This window comes from Aethina tumida, chromosome 3, assembly GCF_024364675.1.
Source record: "Aethina tumida isolate Nest 87 chromosome 3, icAetTumi1.1, whole genome shotgun sequence".
Taxonomy (NCBI): Eukaryota; Metazoa; Arthropoda; class Insecta; order Coleoptera; family Nitidulidae; genus Aethina; species Aethina tumida.
Genome location: NC_065437.1, coordinates 18,302,878 through 18,322,637, shown reverse-complemented (window position 1 = coordinate 18,322,637; position 19,760 = coordinate 18,302,878). Strand labels below are relative to the sequence as shown.

Below are 19,760 nucleotides of genomic sequence, written 5' to 3'. Positions count from 1 at the left end.
CCATTGTTATTATGAGCACAACTGCAAGCTTTATTAAAGTGAACATAGATATGCCTACATTACAATTTATTTAAATTACAACTCAAAAAGCAAATATCGATCAACAAAGCAACAAATTTAGAACTCTACTATCTAAGCGAAATACAATACGATTCTCATCCTGAAACAGAAAACATCATATTTGACTGAACCTTAACCTCTCCTTTTACTGTTTACATGATTTCTCCCCAAAAATCACCCGATGTTACAACATATGGTTTAGTCTCCATTACCAAATCATAGATATTTATTACAGGTCTGAAACATCAGCTACAGCAGTGCCGGGTGGAGCGCGGTATTTTGGCACAGTATGGACAACATCGTTCTTTTCAAACAATTCGGTGTAGTCTCTCTGAATGCGTCTAGGACGCAGGAGGCGCCCTTTGGCCAAGGCGATGCGCTTCTTGTTCTCTTCTTCAGCGCTAGGGTAAAATACAAACTTTGTACCTGTTTTGGGGGCCTCCCCACCTGAAAACGAAGATAATATAAATAGTTTTATTTTCATATTTTCAATTTTGAATTGCACGTGTTATACTGTGTTGTAACAACGTTGAAGATAACAATCTAATCCAATTTTATTTTTAAATAAGGGGTAATACTACAATAATAATTTAATATACAAATTAGGCAGTGGAAAACTTTAACATTAATTTTATAGCTTTTAAAAAAAAACAGAAATTCCTTTATACTTTTAAAAATATCTGTTTTTTTTTTTATTTTTAACTATTAACTTCGACGCTTCAGAGTTAATATCTTGATATATAAATTCAAATTTTTAGAATATAATTAATTAGAATTTATTTTACAGTCATCAGTAGAGGACGTCTCGATAAATTTTGTATACACGGAAAAACATTCGATTGAAAGATCTCATTATAATCATTAACAAAAACTAGTTGGATTATACTCTGAGGAGTCGTTTCCTCATTTACAGCAGTAAAATATTGACCGTTTGACCGCACAGTACAAAGCTAAATGAAGTAACAATTCCAGAAATGGTTAAAACTGTACATGATGATCGTCTACTAAAAGTACATGATTTAATTCATAACACTTGAAGAGACACATGGACCCACTATTTCACACATGAGATGAGAGAACACTCAAAGGACCAGCATCGATGGGAAAAGTAATCAAATTTAATTTTTTTGTTAGGTCGAGTACTGCCCTTGTACATATGATAATTACTCTTATTTTAAGTACAATGACTAATTTTTTATTACAAAATGTTTGTAAGGTAGAGCTATGTGTGGTAGAGCATACTAAATTAGATAAAAATAAACTTAATTGCATGTTTATCATAATTATTTAAAAAAAAATCCCTTTCCTTCAAAATGGTACATATAAGTTATTAAACAACATTGGATCCACGATGATAATAAAAACTACAGTTTGACGAGGTGTCAATAATATTTATTTGAAATTTTCCGTATATAAATATAAATTACAATAAACATTTTGCGTACAGCAAAAGCTCGAATCGAATAGTAAATTTTCTTGCAAAAGCGGCTTGTCGTCATTATCAATGATATATAAGTAAAATTAATAAGCCTCAGGCTTACAAAAAAGAATTATATACATCTTTATAAGATAATTCAATTTGCAACCATGGGCAAACTCATGGGTCCACCCAAATAATGTGTTAGTTATGTATAAGTGACTACATAAAATCAGTTCAGCATTATCACAAACTTAGCATCTTACGGACTAGAAGTTACCACGTAAAATTAAGGTACACGTTTATTTTTTTTACACGTCCACGTCCGCAGTTGAAGTATGCATAAAACCACCAGACGTAGACGCCTCTTACATTGACTTAATTCAACAAAAAAAACAGTAAATTATATTAAAACTTTCGCCATAACATAAAGTTAACCACAATTAAATCGAGGTTAATCAAGGACGGATCACCGCGCCATTCACACGGGTCTGAAGAACTGCGTGCCGGGCGGGATCACGTATCTCGGATATGTGTCGTTGAGCCTGTTCTGTTCATAGAAGCTGCTGTAGTCCTTGATGTTCTTGGGTGGCCGCACCGCCGGGCCCATGGCGATCTCTTCTTCGTGTTTGCGCTCCTGCTCCATGCGGGCCCTGACGTCCTCTGGGGGCCATTTCAGGTCACCCCTCAGATGCTTACCACCTGCAAATCGGGCAAACTGTGAGACCAGGGACTCTACTGGACTGGGGCAGGCTGACGGTCAAAGGGACTCCGCAATGATGCATCATGATTTTTGTGTTTATTTTGATCTCTCCAGAAGATATTATTTATTGTTGGAGAAAATACGTTATTCAAATGGAGATTCTCAATCAGTTTATAGATTATAAAAATTTATGTAAAATTAATAATTATGATATTATATGTCATAAATATTAAAAAAAGACAGATTTGTTTGTTTAATTAGATAAAAATATTTTTTATTATTATTATTATTATTTTAAATAAAATAAATTGAGTTTTCAGTTGAGTACATTAATAGAATGTTTGAAACAAAAATATGTGTTTATTAAATTATGAAAAAGTTTGAAAATTACATGTTATTATCATAACAATAAATGGTTCTAAATTCTATTCTAAAACTTATAATTTGAATAAAAATAAAATCATTTAAAAATTGATAAAAAATTTTTTTCAAAGAAATAAAATACTTAATTTTTTTAATATTTAATTGTATGTATGTTACTTTTTAAACTGAACTGTATAATCTTGAAATCTAAATATCTAAAAGCACGTTATTATGATCAAAAATGCTACAATAAAGTTTAAAAATAACAGTTTCAAGTTGATTTATAAATTAAACGTGCCAAGTCTTATTTCCATCGACACAGAAATGAGTAAGCATTTATTTTTAAAAACGTATTATTCGAAAATCACCAATTGTCAAATAAATCTGTCTATCGTGCAATAATCGAATTGATCGACAATCACCATTAAACTATCTACTACGGGTTAACCAAATAAAAAATGAGACATTCACATCGCAAAAGCTTGTGGAACATTCGCAATGATCTAACAGTTAGTATGTTAAAATGAAATGGAATTAAATAAAAAAAATAAGTACTAGGTACGTATGTGGATCCAAGACTATTTTCTTCTGCTTTAAGTCGTTCCTCCTCCATGAGTTTTTTTACATCTTCCGGAGGCCATTTAAGGTCACCTCTGAGGTGTTTGCCACCTGGAAAATTAGTAGTTTTATTCCGGTGTCGGTTTTAGTGGTGGCAGCCGGCAAGCGTTACTGATATCAGTCAGTATTTTCAGTACGAATAATCACAGGGTTACTTACCTGTGAATATTCTATTGTATAAATCAACGTGTTGTAAAGCCAAACTAAATACGGTACTGTACGCGATGATGTTTATTATTTAAATTTTGGAAAAGATATCTCAGCCGCATTTGTTGTATATACCATTTTGAAGGGCAGAACTACTCTTTTTCAAATTAAAAATGAAAACATGCACTTAATGCTTTAATGTCAGAGCGTTAATAGCATAGATCTAAGCTCGGTTTATAGTATTTCCAGTCGGTACAGACTCTATACACTTATGTAGGGAAGAGGGATTTATCAATAATTTCAAGAACTTTTGCAAAAAATTTGTATATGAAACTTATAGTGTTGAAATTAATATAACAATGACTTTGATCTTTGCAAAAATTCATGTATTTATATTATAAAACAACAATGTGTGAAATGGATATTTACCCCTTAAGGTTGCCGTGGCTGGTTGAGAGGTGATCAACGGGGCGGGAGCCTGACTGACGGGCGCTTGAGGGCGCAAAGTGATAGTCGCCGGTGGCGGCTCAACGACCTTCTTTTGAGCTGGGGCCGGAGCCGGTGCAGGAGCTGGTGCACTTTGCTGACGACCTGGAGCAGCTGACGCTTGTGCTGGTGCCTGCGCAATAATCATGTTGAATATTTGTGTTTGAGTGTAATATGTGGATTTTCCATGCCTGGGGCCTAAATGAGTTTATCTCTGGCACTGAAATGCTCACGTTTGCTAATGAATGCTAAATGAAATAATTATATTTGTTACATATAAAATGAGAAAATTCATATGTTAAAAATGTATATTTCAAAGGTGAAATTATCTAAAACATGAATTAATTTTCTGTAGAGTTAATAATGTACAAAATTTAAATTAAAAAGAAACATAATCACTGATTAGATAAGTAAACAAATAAAATTTCTTTGCAAAACAAATTACTGCACTGCAGTGCCATAGACGTTACAAACCGAAAAACTTAAAACGAAATTTAATTTATGAAAATGTTTCTGTTGATAGAAAAAATTATATGTAAAATGCATCAATTTTTAGTGTTGCCCTGGTTTGATAAACTATTCCTCATTCATTGAAATTATTTAAATTTATCTTATTACATCTTCTATCTTTTAATATGCCTTTCATTTCCTTATAATTATTGATGGTGATTATCGTCCCCGATTATAATCGGCGACAAATTCAAAAACCTACTACGAAAATCCAAATGGCAATTCTACATAGATCAAAACGGACAAAAAATGCATGTAAGGGTTGTTGGCCAGGGAGCGTTCTACGAAGCAAAATCCATATAACACCAAAGTTGCGTACCTGTACTTGTGGCTGACTAGCCTGTTGCACGGGGGTTGACTGAGAAGTTTGTGGCTGTTGTTGAGGTTGGGGAGTTTGGGATTGTTGTTGTGGAGGCTGATATTGTTGTTGGGGTGGTTGGTATTGTTGTTGGGGAGGTTGGGATTGTTGTTGTGGAGGTTGGTATTGTTGTTGGGGTGGTTGATATTGTTGTTGGGGAGGTTGATATTGCTGTTGGGGAGGTTGGTATTGTTGTTGGGGTGGTTGATATTGTTGTTGGGGTGGTTGGTATTGTTGTTGGGGTGGTTGGTATTGTTGTTGGGGTGGTTGGTATTGTTGTTGGGGTGGTTGGTATTGTTGTTGGGGTGGTTGGTATTGTTGTTGGGGTGGCTGATATTGCTGTTGAGGTGGTTGGTATTGTTGTGGAGGGGGTTGATATTGTTGAGGGGCTGGTTGATATTGTTGGGGTGGTTGGTAATGTTGTTGAGGTGGTTGGTATTGCTGTTGGGGTGGTTGATATTGTTGAGGTGGTTGGTAATGTTGTTGGGGTGATTGGTATTGTTGTTGGGGTGGTTGATATTGTTGAGGTGCGTTAAAATGGGGTTGGAATTGAGGCGATCTTGTCGGGGTACCGACGGGAGAATGAACAGGGGCCCACTGCTTAACAGGTGTAGCAGGCCTGTAGCCCGCGGGACTTTGGTTTAAGACGGGCGAATGGGGAGATTGGACAATTGGGGAGGCCGAGCCGGTTTGAACGTGCAACGGGCGGTATGCCGGTTGGGGAGATGCCGCCTGGTGGTTAGGAGCGTGATTATTCTGCAAGCCGGGTGACTGAGAGGGGTATTGGGCTCCACCCTGACACAAAAATAAAGGGACCGTTATCAAAAAAAGATCCATGACAAGACCGCAGCCACAGAATGGTTCTCCAAATCGATCTAAGAATTACGCAAGTAATTTTTAGGTACATTTAATTTAAGACAACTAAATTTATCTAAAAATAATTATTGACATAAATTTATTTATCTAATGATATTAGTTAAGAAATTGTATGCGTATTAATTATTTCGAAATTTTTAAATTTATATCTGACATAAATCTGTTGATTCACGAGACGAAATTATGTGAACGCACATTGAACCCAATTTTATATAAAATCCTTCAAATTTACCTACATAATTCTATTGTGCCATCTGTGACCATATTCCTACTAAGTTATAAAAAAAATAAAAGGCCTGATTTTCCGTAACAATCGACATCACTTTAAAAACACATACGACATACGCAAAACAAGGAAAAAACACTATTGAGTGATGTTTGTCCCATGCACGGTTGGAGTTTCGAAGATTTCTTTTGCCAAAAGGGCCAAGCTCATATTAGTTATCTAAGTACCGTTAATTTTAGTTAATGGAGACATAAAAAATGTTGCCTACCTGAGCTTGCACTGCTTCTTGTTCTGTGAATTCTCCACTGTCTTGCGGTGGCGGCCAAGCAACTCTTTTCACACCTGGAAAAAGTCACTAGTTAAAATAATATACAAAATATCTGTATGTTTATGTCTATCAAATCATTTCTTAATTAATTTTATGTTTTACGTAACACCAGATAAAGTTATTGGAAAAGTATATATTCAAACTGGCGCATCCGCCAAAATTTTAAAAAGTAGCTAGGAAATATAATAATATATTTAAAGAAAATTTTTATTGAAATATTACGACAATTTCTTAAATAGTATCAATATGTTTACTTAAAATTATTTATAATTAATTAAGAAATGACAGGGACAATTTATATTATTTGAAATGATGATTAGGCATGTGAAATAGAAACAATGTTTTCGTTGGCCGTAAATCATTTTTAGAGAATAGAGGTCGTTTTAGTTATTTAAACCTATTACATTAAATATAATATATTATACATATTTCTTTTATGTGTGCCAAGTTGTGCCAATTATTTATCTTTTGATTTATTTTGTTTGGATTAAAGAAAGTTATTATTAATTCAAAGTATTATCGTATAGAAAATGCTGTGCATGATGTAATGAGTGTGGAATGAAGTGTGTACGGAGATACAGATACAAACATCTAATCTATGAAGCACGTGTTTTCATGCATGTACAATTCGCAACACTATTAATAATTAATGTACTAAAGGCTGTATTAGCCAAAAAAATCCATATTATCTTTGAAAGATATGCATATTACAACTGTTATTTACTACGTTTTCCTAAATGTTAGAGAAAAAAACTTCTAGAAAGCGCTATTGGGATAATCTAAATAATGAAATTGAAATTCATTTTAATGGAGAAAATAAATAGGAACTCAGAATGCAAATTATACCAAACATTAAAATAGAACAAGGAATTCATTTTTCACCGGGGACGAATATTTTCCCAGAACTAGAACAACTTGGTCACCTATTATTAAAACCAGTCAGAATTTGTTTATTAAGAGCAGCTGTGCGTGTTTTCTCATCTCAAATATGCAATTCACCGTATGACGTTAATTGAGGAACTATTTCGGGTCGTAACTATTTTGGCCACCTGTACCTAGACAAGGTGATTAACGTCATCAAAATCAGAAATGACCATACCGACTACCTGAGAAAGTGTTGCAAATGGTACACCGTATGTAATTTAGTTACACAAGCGGTACAACGATCACTAGTAACGGACAACGATTGTTGCCAATCAAAAATCCACTACTATAGAATTGTCACAGACGGAAGCCCGAGAACCCGGTGCACTAGAGCCGGTCCTGCGCAAAACTGAATGGTCTTTACCTGGAACGACGGTGTCTTTGAACACGCCTCGGATTTGGTTCTTAATTTCGTGTTCCCGGGGCGGCCACACTGTATTCTCTCGCAAGGATTTCGGCGCGTAATCGTTACCTGGGAATACACAACGTCACACTATTTTCGGTGCACTTGTGCAATTTTCGCGCTTGCGACTCGATTCCTGGTCGCACTAATCTTGCATAACGCGGTGACTAAACGCTTTTTATTGGTTACCATGAGTAAACAAGCTCGTAATTCTCTAACTTTACAACACTCAACACTGGGTTTGATTGAAGTTTTATGGAGATTTTAGTTTACTCATCGTAAATTGGGGGTGGGTTGGGTCAATTAGAAAATATCGGTCTACTTACTCGGATGATGACCATTTCGTTGACGGTTCTCCTCTTCCTCCAGCATCCTCAGAACGGCGGAGTTCTGAAGATTGGCTGGCTTTCCCACGGCAGGATTGTAGAAGTTTACTCTGTAAATGCATAAAAATTATGTAATGTGTATAGATTTAAACATTTACCAATGCAATTAACATTTTCTTAAACGTTAGATTAAAAACTTAATAAAAACGTTATTAAATGAATTAAATTTTGAATTCAGATTGTTGTCTAATATTTAGTGTTTTTTAATTTTACATCGGTTCTCTCTCAGATACCCTATTTCTTCCAAAGGAGTTATGTTATTTTATTTTTATCCAACTATTAGAAATATTTATATATTGAAAAGTGTCAAGTTTCTTTAAAGGCACATATCTTATAACAAATACACACTTATCGTAGCGTATATAGAAACTAAGAATTTCTTGTTTTTATTGTATAATAACTATGCACAATCCGGTATTCAGACCAGTGCCTTCAATAAAGATTAAATATTATATAATATATTAAATTAAATTTGATCATATATAAATTATAATTTTATATTACATTATATATTATATATTATATATAAATTATCATTGATATTATATCCAACCAATATATCTTTTCGATTATTTTCTACTTTACTAATTTGTTTCATAATCTCTTATATTATTTGTAGTTAAAGGAGTTATCATTTAAAAAATATATGGAGGAATAAGAGAATCTACAAATATACAAAATAAAGATTAAATAATAATATGTATGTATTAAAATTGACTTATTTAGTTTAAATAATTCAAATTAAATGAAATAAATATATAATTTTCCAAAATAAATATTTCCAAATAATAAAATTAAATATCATGGAAAAATTGTTAATAAATACATTTCATATACAAAAAAACCTATTTTTATATTTCTCCGAAACTTAAATAAACAAATATAATTTTACTGAGAAATCCGGCAACCTTGAAACATTATTAAGTTTGAGTAATAATTACAATTACATAAATTTTGGCAGTGCCCTGCGGGTTAAGACACTGGAAAGTGCCTCGATTCACGGTATTTGACCGACTCTTATGGTATGCGTGAATCATTTACCTGAAAATATTTCAGTTTGATCGCGAGCTTTACTGAAAAGCGCCCTGTTGCCAATTCTAAAATCATCACTCGCTTAATGCATCGTCTAGGAACTGTGTGAAATATTTTTAAATCGACCGAGACGCCAACATTTTCTAGAGCTTACCAACTCTGCTTCGGCAATCGTCACATTTTTTAATTGGATCCTCTCACTTCTATTGACTCATTGTTTATTGTTTGGTATTTCTGTGTTACAAATAGCTAGTAATTGTTGGCACTGTTACAATTATTAATTTAAATTTGTAATTAAATTTTTACTATACATATTTATTAGTTTTTTAATGGCATCTAAAATTTAGTATAGTTAATTATTTCACGAATGTTAAATTAGTGTATAATTAAAAAATAAAATAAATATCTACGTTTGTAAAAAAGAAGGTTAAGCCTTATTTTATAATTATTTAAATAATTGTTAGAAGAAATTAGAATTGAAATTAGAAGAATAAATTAAATACTTTGGAGCTTTAAATAAGTTTGAAACTAAATTAATATTTTGTTATCTAGATGAATAATAACAATTTTTTTATATTTTCGATGAATTCAATAAAAAAATTCATAAACATTCTTAATTGCTTTAATATATATGACGCAATTACAAACAAATGCAAAATACAAACAAACGTCTGCAGTTTGTGAATTTTCTTGATCTCCAAATTCAATTACGTCGAAAATAAATCAGCAGTAAACATTAGAGGCCAACGGTTTTCACCAATGAATCACCAGTCCTAAATCCGTACAGTCTGTTTGAAGCCTGTCTATCAATATGACTAATTTCTCTATGTACGATACATGTTCGAGTGTATTTTTGAGATTTTTAACAGATCAATAACTGCAACTGTTAAATGAGTCACAATGAACCCACCTTTTGTGACACAAATATTTTCAAATTACGAATTGTCTTATAATTTTTCTGGATATTTCGAGAGCATTCAATTACCTCAATAATTTTGAGAAAAGTGTAATAAATAACTTCAGAACTAATCAATTATAATCTAGAATACAAGTAAATAAATACAGACAAAACAAATATTTTCCAAATATACCTTGGGGAGTAAAATCTTAATCTAAGTCGGGAACCAGCAAATTATCATATTTTGTTTAATTAGTGTTACCTTTAAGGAATACTCAAGTAAACATATTAAATGATTACTTACCCAACAGCTCCATTAGACAGAATCTGGGTTTCCCTGTCTATGACTTCCCGGACATTCTGTTCGGAGTACAGGCCAATGGGGGAGTTGAATTGTTTGTTGACCAATCTCGGTTGTGTTGCCATCTTTTATTAGTTTGTTATTCGTTTCTAAACTACCTAGAATCAACAAAGCGAATGTATTCCGTGTTTCCTGTGTAAAAGATAATAAATGGTGCACACTGATTTTAAAATCCAGCATGTGCATTACATTGGTTTTTGTAAAAAAATATTGGGATTTACTTGAGCCATTTGGTATTCAAACAGATAAAACTAGCTACCTTAACAATTTAACTGTCCTCACTATGGTTATCTGATAACGGAAATAATTTTAAGCTACACTGTTAAAAAAGTACACTACTTTTTGGCCACCTGATCAAGAACTTTCAACTTCAATAAATTTATTGCACGAAATGAGATATTCCAAGAGTCGCTAAACTAAGTCAATAATATTCCGCTGTTTAGTGCTTTTGGCCAGCCAACTAACTAAATAAGCAGAACAAAGTTATACTGTTATTTTCGGAATATTTCGATATTGTTACGAAAATCAAGGTAAAGGCTTTGTTTGTACGGATCGTGTACAAAAATTTGGCATAAATATTAGATATTCCAATTTATTTTAGTACCTAAATAAACGTATATTTACTTCAGTTGCAAATTAAGTTGACATTTCGTTTTCATAATAATACTGAATGATCATGAAATATAATTTGGAATCATGTGTTTAAAGTTATTTTAATTACTTATTTATGTTTCGCATATGTTGTAACATTCTAATTAGGCAGTTATTGGGTTCTGGTGTAAATAAATATTTGGCAAAACGCATCAGATGCATCGTTGCAATTTGGTATGTGACGAAATTTAGTGACGGTGAGATTGTATATTATACATTTGTTTCATCGAAAGTTTTAGTTATACGAAAAACAGCTGGCAACTGTCAGGTAAATCAGTGGGTTTAATCCCAATAATACTTTTCATTTTCTTTATTTATTATCATTGTATGTTTACTAGTTTAAACAAATTTATTACTTTTGATTTCTAAAATAAAATCTAAAATCCACTCTTGATAATATGACTCATGTTTTAAGCTTTGCCAATGATTCGTAATACTTAATATTATTACTCTATATGTTCTCTTATTTCCAACTTGTACCTAGGAAACATATAACATTTTGGCATGTTTTGTATTCTACACCATGACTATTAATCGTTATTGTCTTATTATTGCTATTACATTCGCAAATTGTGATATAAAAGTGTTGTCAATCATCATTTGTATTTATAACTTATACATAAGAAACATTTTTGGACACGTGCGTTATTATATTAATGCGATTTTGTGTTCACAAATAAATCAGTTACTCAAAAAGTGCCAAAATCAACAGCTGTGCAACTGCTTCTAATTTAATTGCACATGCCAATGATAATAGGCAATAAGAATAATTAGTTATATTGCCATTTATTTAAAAACCGAAAATACCTACAATGCCAAATTTTTCTTTAAGATTATAAATTTATATACTGACTGACACATTACCTTAAAATTCTATCAAATATCTTAATTTGAAGAAGAAATTTAGAAATATTGTCCCTATTGTTGTGTAAGTTGCTGTGTAAAATATATTTTTAAATCGCGTTACAATAGCAAAATCCAAATATATATTTTTTGCTTCTGTGACGTCATAGTAATAAAAAATCAGCACATGTTATTTTCGATTACTCGTAAAGCCTGATTTGAATTAAGTCACTTGTTCGATTAAATTTTCACTTTTTAATTTTTTAAACATGTTTTGATTCTGTAACTTAAATGTCGTCATTTATTTATTGATCTATAATATTTTCTTTGAGATATTATATAAATAAAGGAAGGGAACCCTAAAATGTAGTTTTTTAATAGGAGAATATCAAAACAGTAACTTAAATAAATGAATTTAAGATATTAAAGATATTAAAAAACAAAATATTTGTATGTATTCAAAGTGAAAATTAAAGTATATTTTAAGTTATTGCAATAAAATTAAGCCAATTTATTAAAATAAAATTTCGAAAATTTGAAGTATATACAGGATGGTTCATAACTTATCGGGAATTTTTTTAACCAGATATGCACTTCTCGAGAAACAGAAAACGAGATAAAAAATGCTAAAATTCTTAATATTTTCAATTATTGTAACCCAAACATTTTTTATCTCTTTTTGTGTTGTTTCAACCGAAGTATACCGTACGGAAGTACAAAATATCGGTGAATTGCATGAGGAGATCTGAAATTGGATAAGACGAGCCTAAGTTTGCTTCAGGTCAATGGAGAAAACAGTTTTTGTAGAGTAAGGTTTGTTATAAACTTTAACATTTTTTATCTCCTTTTCTGTAGGACTTTTTTTTAATAAATAGACTTATTATTTAGAAGTGCATATCTGGTTAAAAATTTTTGGATAAGTTATGAAACACTCTGTATCTTGACAGTTTTATTAATTATAAAGTTTTAATTAGTTGTGTTGGCTGTAAAATGTTTTCATTTAATTTATTATTATCAAGACTTGACAGTGTAACATTATTCCATTCACAACGTCTCTGTTCATTAATTAATCAAAGTTTCACGAATAATCTCATCTCTGGAAGTCTCCAGATAGCCAACAAAAAAAAATTGGCACAAGTGGCGTACATCTGTAGGTTCAAAACATGATTAATCTACTAATTAAAACACACTTCGTCAAAACAAACATTTTTGGTCCGTGAAACCTTGTCGAAAGCAATAGTATCATTGACAATTCACGAATTTTGTGATCTAGGAATGTCACGACTTTGGAATCTATTAATAATACGTTAAAATCGCACACTTTTTGATTAAGTGCGTGCCTATTTTTATCGTGACGACATTGTTTTTTCCAACGGTTTCGTAAAGATTGTGTGATAAAAGCGAAACACATCGAAAATCGGCACAACAGATTTTTGGAGTAGACGCTAAGCGGGAGTGCCAAGAATTTGCACACGTTTAAATTTATGCGTTTTATGAATTTATACCTTGGTAACGGGAAATTTCGGTGGATTACCAAACATGTGCAAACGACATTTGATCCACTTTAAAATCGAAAGAAATTTTATGCATGAGTCCTTTTTCAAAAGTAAAATTATTTATTCTTACTCTGTTAAATTTATATTATAACCGTGTATCAAATTATACGATATGCATTTCACTATTAAAAATCCCGAATAAAATTTAAAAAGGGCTTTAAGGTAGCTGAACATGAAAGCAAAAGTAACTAAATAATAAAACACAAATGCGAGGCACAAGATTGTTATAATACCTGTTAAATATCGTTGCCGCTTTTTGACACGATCGCTGAAAAACACACACTAAGCGTCGCGACGTCCGACGTCTTCTCGATTCCCACTGCGCGAATTAGTAGGCGGGATTCGGACGTACGAAGTAGATCGCCGTGACGATTCGGATGGGATACCTATCCGGCTGGAATTTCGGACTAATTATTCTAGGTAAAAATGAAAACAAACACAACGTGGATCCGTAAACCGAGTTTGTGTATGAAATGCAGACATGGGGCACATACCAACTGTGAATTGCACCAACCGTAAACGATACCTAGGTTGTAAATAAGAAAGGAAGCAGATGGTGTGCAAAAGAATGTGGGAAATGTGATAAATAATCAGTTATTGTTTATTTCATTATTGATATAAATACATTTTAGGATGTCCCTTACTTAGGTCATTATTGAATTTGGAACATATCACTTAAATATATCGTTATATTGTAAAAGATAAAAAAAATTACAACTGTAACGTTCATAGAATACCACTTAAATTTATTATATTGAATGAAGAAAACTGAAAATAAATCTTGGTTAAAAAAATTAATAAAACCAATTGAAAAATTTGTAAATGTATTCGAATCGAACTATATATAATTAAATAATTGTTTTTTCTAAATATATAACTGCTAAGTATTTACGTCCTACAGTGCAGACAGAATATCTATTTACATAATGTTTGGAATTTATATTAATTTATTTTGGTTGTGTTATAAAGTACGTATTGAATGATACGATGAAGTCTCTAGAAAAATTTAAATTTTTCTTAATTTTTAATTAGCACGTAAATGTAGTGTACATATAATTCCAACATGTTAAATAAAATACAAAGGCCATTAACAAACTTTGTATGGCATGAAAATATGTACTTACAAACAAAATGTTACATTTTTTTATCCAAAACTAAAACCTACTGGGTAATTTTTTAGTTTCTTTTCTTTTTTAAAAAATTTTTTATAGCAAATCTAATTACATCACTGGATTAAGTACCCCTTAATAAGTAAATTAAATTTGAGCATTAAGAGTATTAGTAAAAGTATGGCATTATTAATATAATTAATAATAATGTTTTAAAATTATAAATCCTTTATTTTTATGCCTCACACACATATCACATAGTTTATATAAATATTAAACTAATACTAATTTCTTTGTTGGCTTAAGGTTTCTCATTTGTGTCATCTACAAACCATTAGTCACCATTTATTTAAAGTGTTCTAGACTAATGCTCATTACAGAGTAAAAATAGAAAAATTCGCTATTTTCACGATATAAACATACACGCACACCTTGATCGATGCCTGAGAATTCAGATCTTTAATTCAGAACAATGCTAAAAAATTGCCAAATCATGTGTAATTCAATACTATTAATTGGCAGTTGATACAGTGTCCAAATTCACATTAATAATACCCACATATTTACTATTTTAATGAATAAAACTAAATATAAATTCAGATTACAAAATTAAATTAACATTAAACATTTTGTAATAAAATAGAATTATTTATTTAATAAAGGTTTCTTATAAGAATCTGATAAATTTGTGTTTGTTAAGTCTACGTCTACGTCGCCGACAAATTTCAACAAAGTAACAATTTTTAATTATCCCTTTCAACCACAACATACAATATCCAAACAAATTTATCCATCAGTGCCAATTTCATTCGGACACAAACAACAAACATCCAAAAATTCATAAATGACATTTTTTAAAGGACAAACACACGTTTCATTTTCATTATTTTTTTCATTGAGGTCGTGTATCAGAAAAGAGATTAATTTAAAGGTGTGACTATTTTTAAGTGGTAGAATTTTCTTAAAATAAGTTATTTTGCAAACGTATCACTTGGTGGGCGTCCTGGCCAAGGCGTAAAACTATTTTCAGATTTTGCCTCGTCGCTCTCAGAACATAGAGACCTGCTTGTTTTTATATAAAATAAATTGTAAAATAATATTAATTTATTTGTGTTTTATTAATATTTTTATAATATATGATTAGAATGTGTCATATAAATATAAACATGATTTAAATATATAAGGAATTAATTAATATAAGAAAACAAAATATTGGTGTGGTACCTAATAATAACAAGTATTTGTTGATTGATATGTATTATTATTATTTTTATGATATATTAATAATAAATATATTTCAGTTATATAAATGGGATTAATTCATCATCAACCCATTTTACTATTTTTAATTTAGGAAATGGAAACATTGAATTGAAATTGTTAATTTTATTAGAGAAGACTGTCAAAATGAGAGATAGAGAGGTAGTATTATGATTTCCTTAACTATTAATATTTGTGAAATCGAAAAAAGATTTTGGGAATACTATATTTTAATTCAAGTATGATGCATTTTTGTAGTTAATGAAATGAAAATCTATTGTATTTACTCATTCAACGTTCCTTAGGTATCCACCAGTCAATATTCAATATTTAATAATAAAAACTAAAAATAAACAAATGAAAGTATAAACCGCGAAATAAATTTAAATATATAACTGAGCCGACCACGTATAGGTGGCGCCATCCAACTGCTCGATAAAACAGGAAATGCGCGCGCGCCTAATCGCGTCCGTCAGCCATTTTTCGACATTAGGGTAAAGTAGCGAGCGTCACCGTAAAATAGATCACTAATTTATCCATACGAAATGAAAACATACAGTCGAAAAAAGCTAGACGACAATCAGGAAGACATTGTCGACCTGAATGAGCTTTGTCGCCTTTGCATGGGCAAAGAGGACGATCTCATTTCAATTTTCAACAATGGAGAACAAATGCCACTCACCCTGCGAATTATGGCATGTGTTGCGCTCGAGGTAACTATTTTGCCGCCGTTTTAAAGGTTCTTTGATGTATAATTAAAAATTGTCATTCATTTAGGTGGTCGAGGGAGATGGTTTGCCGGATAAAATATGTCACCCGTGCAAGTTTCAACTGGAAAAATCATACGCGTTTCGAAAAAAATGCGAAACCTCCGACCTGAAATTGCGTCAACACTTGCTTGAGATCCAGGAATACAACAAGGATATGGAGAATGAAGCAGCTCGAGAGGAAGAGGAATCTAGAGAAGCTTTAGAAATTACTGGGGAACAAGAGCATATTATGGAGACGAATGAGCAAAACACAGAAGCTGAGATAGTGCAGAGCACCATTGTTAAATACATTGAAGCCGACAATGAACCTGAAGCCGATCCTGAGAATATCACACTGCCAAGTGAGGTTGACAAAGAAGCTTGCACTTTAAAGAATTCAGAGCTGAAGACTGAAGTGATCGAATCTGAGGATGGAGAAAATATTTTTATTGTTGAAAATTCTGATCCTAACATGGATGTTATTGCTGATGCTGTCAAAGCAACCCTTGCTAATCAACCAGGTATAAATAATTTATTTACTTTCAGAATTTGGTCTTTTATAATTTGAATTTAATATTGTTATATATATTTTTATCATTTGTGTATTGTAAAATACTTAGATGTATACATTTTTGTTTCAATGTAATTTTAAGGTGATATATATTGGCTTCAAATATAATTTATTTCATGAACAATAACTACATAAGAGACAAATTCATGTTTCAAATTTTCTTATACAATGAAATTATTCAGCAACTGAAATACAAACTTCGTTTTTAAGTTAAAGAATGATCAATTTATTTTATTATAGCATGTATGTAATAATATAATATAATTTTAAGAGTAAAAATTAAATTAGATTTTATTATTTTTATTAAGTATTATAACTATTAAGTATTTATTATTGGAAAAACAATCTTTAAAAAATATAAAAGAATGTTATTAATATTATCTTCAAAATAAAAGTGTCCATGTTAAAAATAATAACATCCATTTATTGTTTTCAGGCATTAATTTGAATGGGCCCATCCAGTTGAAGGTAAACCAATCTGTAGGCAAGTCTACTCAGGTTGAAGTGACTACTGAAGATGGGTCTGTGATTGTTATGGAACTAATGACTGAAGAGGATGCAGAAATGCCTCAAGTAGAGCAGCCAACAGAATCAATTGCAAGTGTTTCAGAGGAACCTGTCAATGACGATGGAGAATTAAAAATATTCCGCTGTCCTGACTGTCCAAAATCATTTGCCAGAAGGATACAATTAAGGTGAGAATTTGTGTTTGTTCAAAATAACAACTGTTTCTTTTTTAAAAAGTAAATGTTTTTGAGAGCAAAATATGTATTAACAAAAATTAAAGGTACAATTTTTTTTTGAATGTGCAATAAAATACGGATTTATTTCGTTACAGACGCCATGCATCAGTTCACATGCAGCAGCGAGGCTTTAGCTGCGGCATTTGTGAGAAATGGTTCCCGACCCGTTCAGCTCTCATTCGCCACGAGCGTATTCATACGGGTGAACGCCCATTCCAATGCGAGGTATGCCAAAAGAGCTTCGCCCAAAAAGAGATCTTGTTCCGCCACCTAATGACACACACTGGGCAGAAGCCGTACAGTTGTCCGCACTGCCCACGGGGTTTCTCACAAAAAGAACCACTTAGAGTTCATCTTAGGACACATATGAACAATCCAGCTGACATTCAGTTGCATTATTGTTCACTATGTCCGAAGGTGTTTTGCCACGCCTCGGGATTGAGCCGGCATTTACTGACGCACACAGGCAAGACGTTCAAATGCAGGGACTGTGATAAAACGTTCACGGATAAGTCGTCCTTGAGGAGACATCACTTGCAGACGCTTCACCAGGCATGAGATGAGAAACTCGGATAGATTTAGTGCGGTAGATTAAGAGAAGAAATAGTTTCCTTTTTATTTGTACGTTTACCAAATATTCTGATTATATTTTTACTATTTGTGAAATATGTGTTAAATATTTAATCCATTTGACTAACAATATTGTTTTGTAACACATAGTTAGGCATATTCTAACGTCGCAAAAAGTGCTATGAACACCTGGATATATTTTCAAAATTTTTTGTAAATTTCTATATATAATATAGATTAGAGTATTCATGTAAAACAATTGTTTTGAAAAATTTAGGCGAAAAGCAAACAGTATTTAATTAGGTTTTACTGAAAGAAACGAGCATAGTTCTTTAAAAATTTTGTAAATTGCGAAAATAAAGATTATTTCACAAAATATATATTATTCATTAATTTAATACTACACATTATTATAAATAGAATATTCCACCAGATTAATTATCCATTTGAGAACAATTATTTTCCCAATATGTTCTTAAATATAATTAAAAATGTTTTGGTTGTAGTAAAACTTGGGGATTTCATTAAAATCACCAATTAAACTAAATACTTAATTTTTTTTTTGAATGGTATTTATTTCAAAACAAATTACATATATTAATATGGGACTAGATTATTTTTCAACTTGGGATTTGTTGTTCAAGCTTCCCACCAGATTGCTAATCTCCTTATTTTGCATAACACTTTCATATCCCTTTTTTGTCCACTCACTAATATACTCTGGGCTTTTGGTCAGATGCTCAAATGCAGATTGTACACCTTTATTCCAATACTGTTTGGTGCTTTGCAATAAATTTTCTGTTTCTGGGATTTCCGGCAACTAAAATCAAATTGTTGTAAACATTGGATTACATAATTATACAAGTCTAACCTCAATTGGAATCTGGGCTTTAAGATCTCTAATATAGGGATTAATGGTTGATTTCAGTTCCTGGCAGGTTTTTTGTGTTTCTTCACTTTCCTTCCAAACACCTTGATCTTTGATGTAGTAGACAGCACCAGCTGCTAACCCTACTTTAACAGCCAATCTACAAAAATAGTTATTGCATTCAATGTACGTTTATAAGTAAGGATATAGATTTTAACAAATTTTTGTCTGTTCTTACATAAGGGCCTGGTGTACTTTGGGATTGTTTATGAATTTGATAAGCGACATTTCAAATTTTTATGGCCAGTGATTGACGAAAGTGTCAAAGTGACAAAGTCAATTTTTCATTTATTCATAGCCTACTTACTTAATTATGCCCATTTTTATTTGTTTTTTAGTTAACCAAGATTTTGAAGGGTTTTTTGACAGTAGGGATGACCATTACCAACCATAGAAAAATCTGCTGCCAACCGATAAAATAGTAATCTTTTATTTTATATATACTATTTTCAATATAAAAATTTATATTATTTAGGTAGGTGTTCGTAGTTAAGTCTTTTTGGGACAACAATGTTCTGGTTATTGCTTATTTATTTGATTTTGTCAAAAACACAATATTGAAATAATTGTTAAATACAGCACGTGACGAAATAAACTTATGCTTCTTTAAACAGATATGTAACCATTTTTAATTATTTTGATTATTTAAAAAATTTTAACTCAACTAAACTATAGCCAAACAAT

At 31.5% G+C, this 19,760-nt stretch overlaps 3 protein-coding genes across 8 annotated transcripts; 1 reads left to right on the top strand and 2 right to left on the bottom strand.

Moving 5' to 3' along the window:
• Nucleotides 1-3: 3 nt before the first annotated feature.
• LOC109598284 (uncharacterized) lies at nt 4-13,521 on the bottom strand. Of its 5 annotated transcripts, XM_049964989.1 has the most exons (9): nt 13,380-13,519; nt 10,040-10,194; nt 7,746-7,855; nt 7,381-7,488; nt 6,033-6,106; nt 4,624-5,457; nt 3,738-3,927; nt 3,099-3,212; nt 1,431-2,179 (listed from the first exon to the last, which is right to left on the bottom strand). In XM_049964989.1, exons 2-9 carry the CDS (start codon nt 10,159-10,161, stop codon nt 1,959-1,961), a joined length of 1,773 nt encoding a protein of 590 aa, XP_049820946.1. In that variant the 5' UTR covers nt 10,162-10,194; nt 13,380-13,519; the 3' UTR covers nt 1,431-1,958. The 5 variants fall into 5 exon arrangements, with proteins under 5 accessions (XP_049820949.1, XP_049820946.1, XP_049820947.1 ...); XM_049964992.1 differs by lacking the exons at nt 1,431-2,179; nt 3,099-3,212 and adding an exon at nt 4-507 and having other exon boundaries at nt 13,380-13,521; XM_049964990.1 differs by lacking the exon at nt 7,381-7,488.
• Nucleotides 13,522-15,982: 2,461 nt separating this feature from the next.
• LOC109598273 (zinc finger and SCAN domain-containing protein 2) lies at nt 15,983-18,526 on the top strand. Its single transcript, XM_020014148.2, has 4 exons — nt 15,983-16,228; nt 16,293-16,785; nt 17,272-17,530; nt 17,674-18,526. Exons 1-4 carry the CDS (start codon nt 16,061-16,063, stop codon nt 18,134-18,136), a joined length of 1,383 nt encoding a protein of 460 aa, XP_019869707.1. The 5' UTR covers nt 15,983-16,060; the 3' UTR covers nt 18,137-18,526.
• A 176-nt stretch (nt 18,527-18,702) lies between these two features.
• LOC109598280 (MICOS complex subunit MIC13 homolog QIL1) lies at nt 18,703-19,474 on the bottom strand. Of its 2 annotated transcripts, none has more exons than XM_020014154.2 (3): nt 19,384-19,474; nt 19,020-19,176; nt 18,703-18,968 (listed from the first exon to the last, which is right to left on the bottom strand). In XM_020014154.2, exons 1-3 carry the CDS (start codon nt 19,395-19,397, stop codon nt 18,762-18,764), a joined length of 378 nt encoding a protein of 125 aa, XP_019869713.1. In that variant the 5' UTR covers nt 19,398-19,474; the 3' UTR covers nt 18,703-18,761. The 2 variants fall into 2 exon arrangements, with proteins under 2 accessions (XP_019869713.1, XP_019869712.1); XM_020014153.2 differs by lacking the exon at nt 19,384-19,474 and adding an exon at nt 19,255-19,375.
• Nucleotides 19,475-19,760: the final 286 nt, after the last annotated feature.

What these genes read in the sequence shown, in the direction of transcription:
- LOC109598284 (XM_049964989.1), bottom strand. Translation starts at nt 10,161, where the DNA reads ATGGCAACACAACCGAGATTGGTCAACAAACAATTCAACTCCCCCATT. An exon ending in CTGTCTAATGGAGCTGTTGG is followed by an intron (nt 7,856 to 10,039) that starts GTAAGTAATCAT and finishes ATGCATTTACAG; the next exon opens with AGTAAACTTCTACAATCCTG. An exon ending in CAAAGACACCGTCGTTCCAG is followed by an intron (nt 6,107 to 7,380) that starts GTAAAGACCATT and finishes GACTTTTTCCAG; the next exon opens with GTGTGAAAAGAGTTGCTTGG.
- LOC109598273 (XM_020014148.2), top strand. Translation starts at nt 16,061, where the DNA reads ATGAAAACATACAGTCGAAAAAAGCTAGACGACAATCAGGAAGACATT. An exon ending in TGGCATGTGTTGCGCTCGAG is followed by an intron (nt 16,229 to 16,292) that starts GTAACTATTTTG and finishes TCATTCATTTAG; the next exon opens with GTGGTCGAGGGAGATGGTTT. An exon ending in GCCAGAAGGATACAATTAAG is followed by an intron (nt 17,531 to 17,673) that starts GTGAGAATTTGT and finishes ATTTCGTTACAG; the next exon opens with ACGCCATGCATCAGTTCACA.
- LOC109598280 (XM_020014153.2), bottom strand. Translation starts at nt 19,304, where the DNA reads ATGTCGCTTATCAAATTCATAAACAATCCCAAAGTACACCAGGCCCTT. An exon ending in AAAGTACACCAGGCCCTTAT is followed by an intron (nt 19,177 to 19,254) that starts GTAAGAACAGAC and finishes CTATTTTTGTAG; the next exon opens with ATTGGCTGTTAAAGTAGGGT. An exon ending in AAGCCCAGATTCCAATTGAG is followed by an intron (nt 18,969 to 19,019) that starts GTTAGACTTGTA and finishes ATTTGATTTTAG; the next exon opens with TTGCCGGAAATCCCAGAAAC.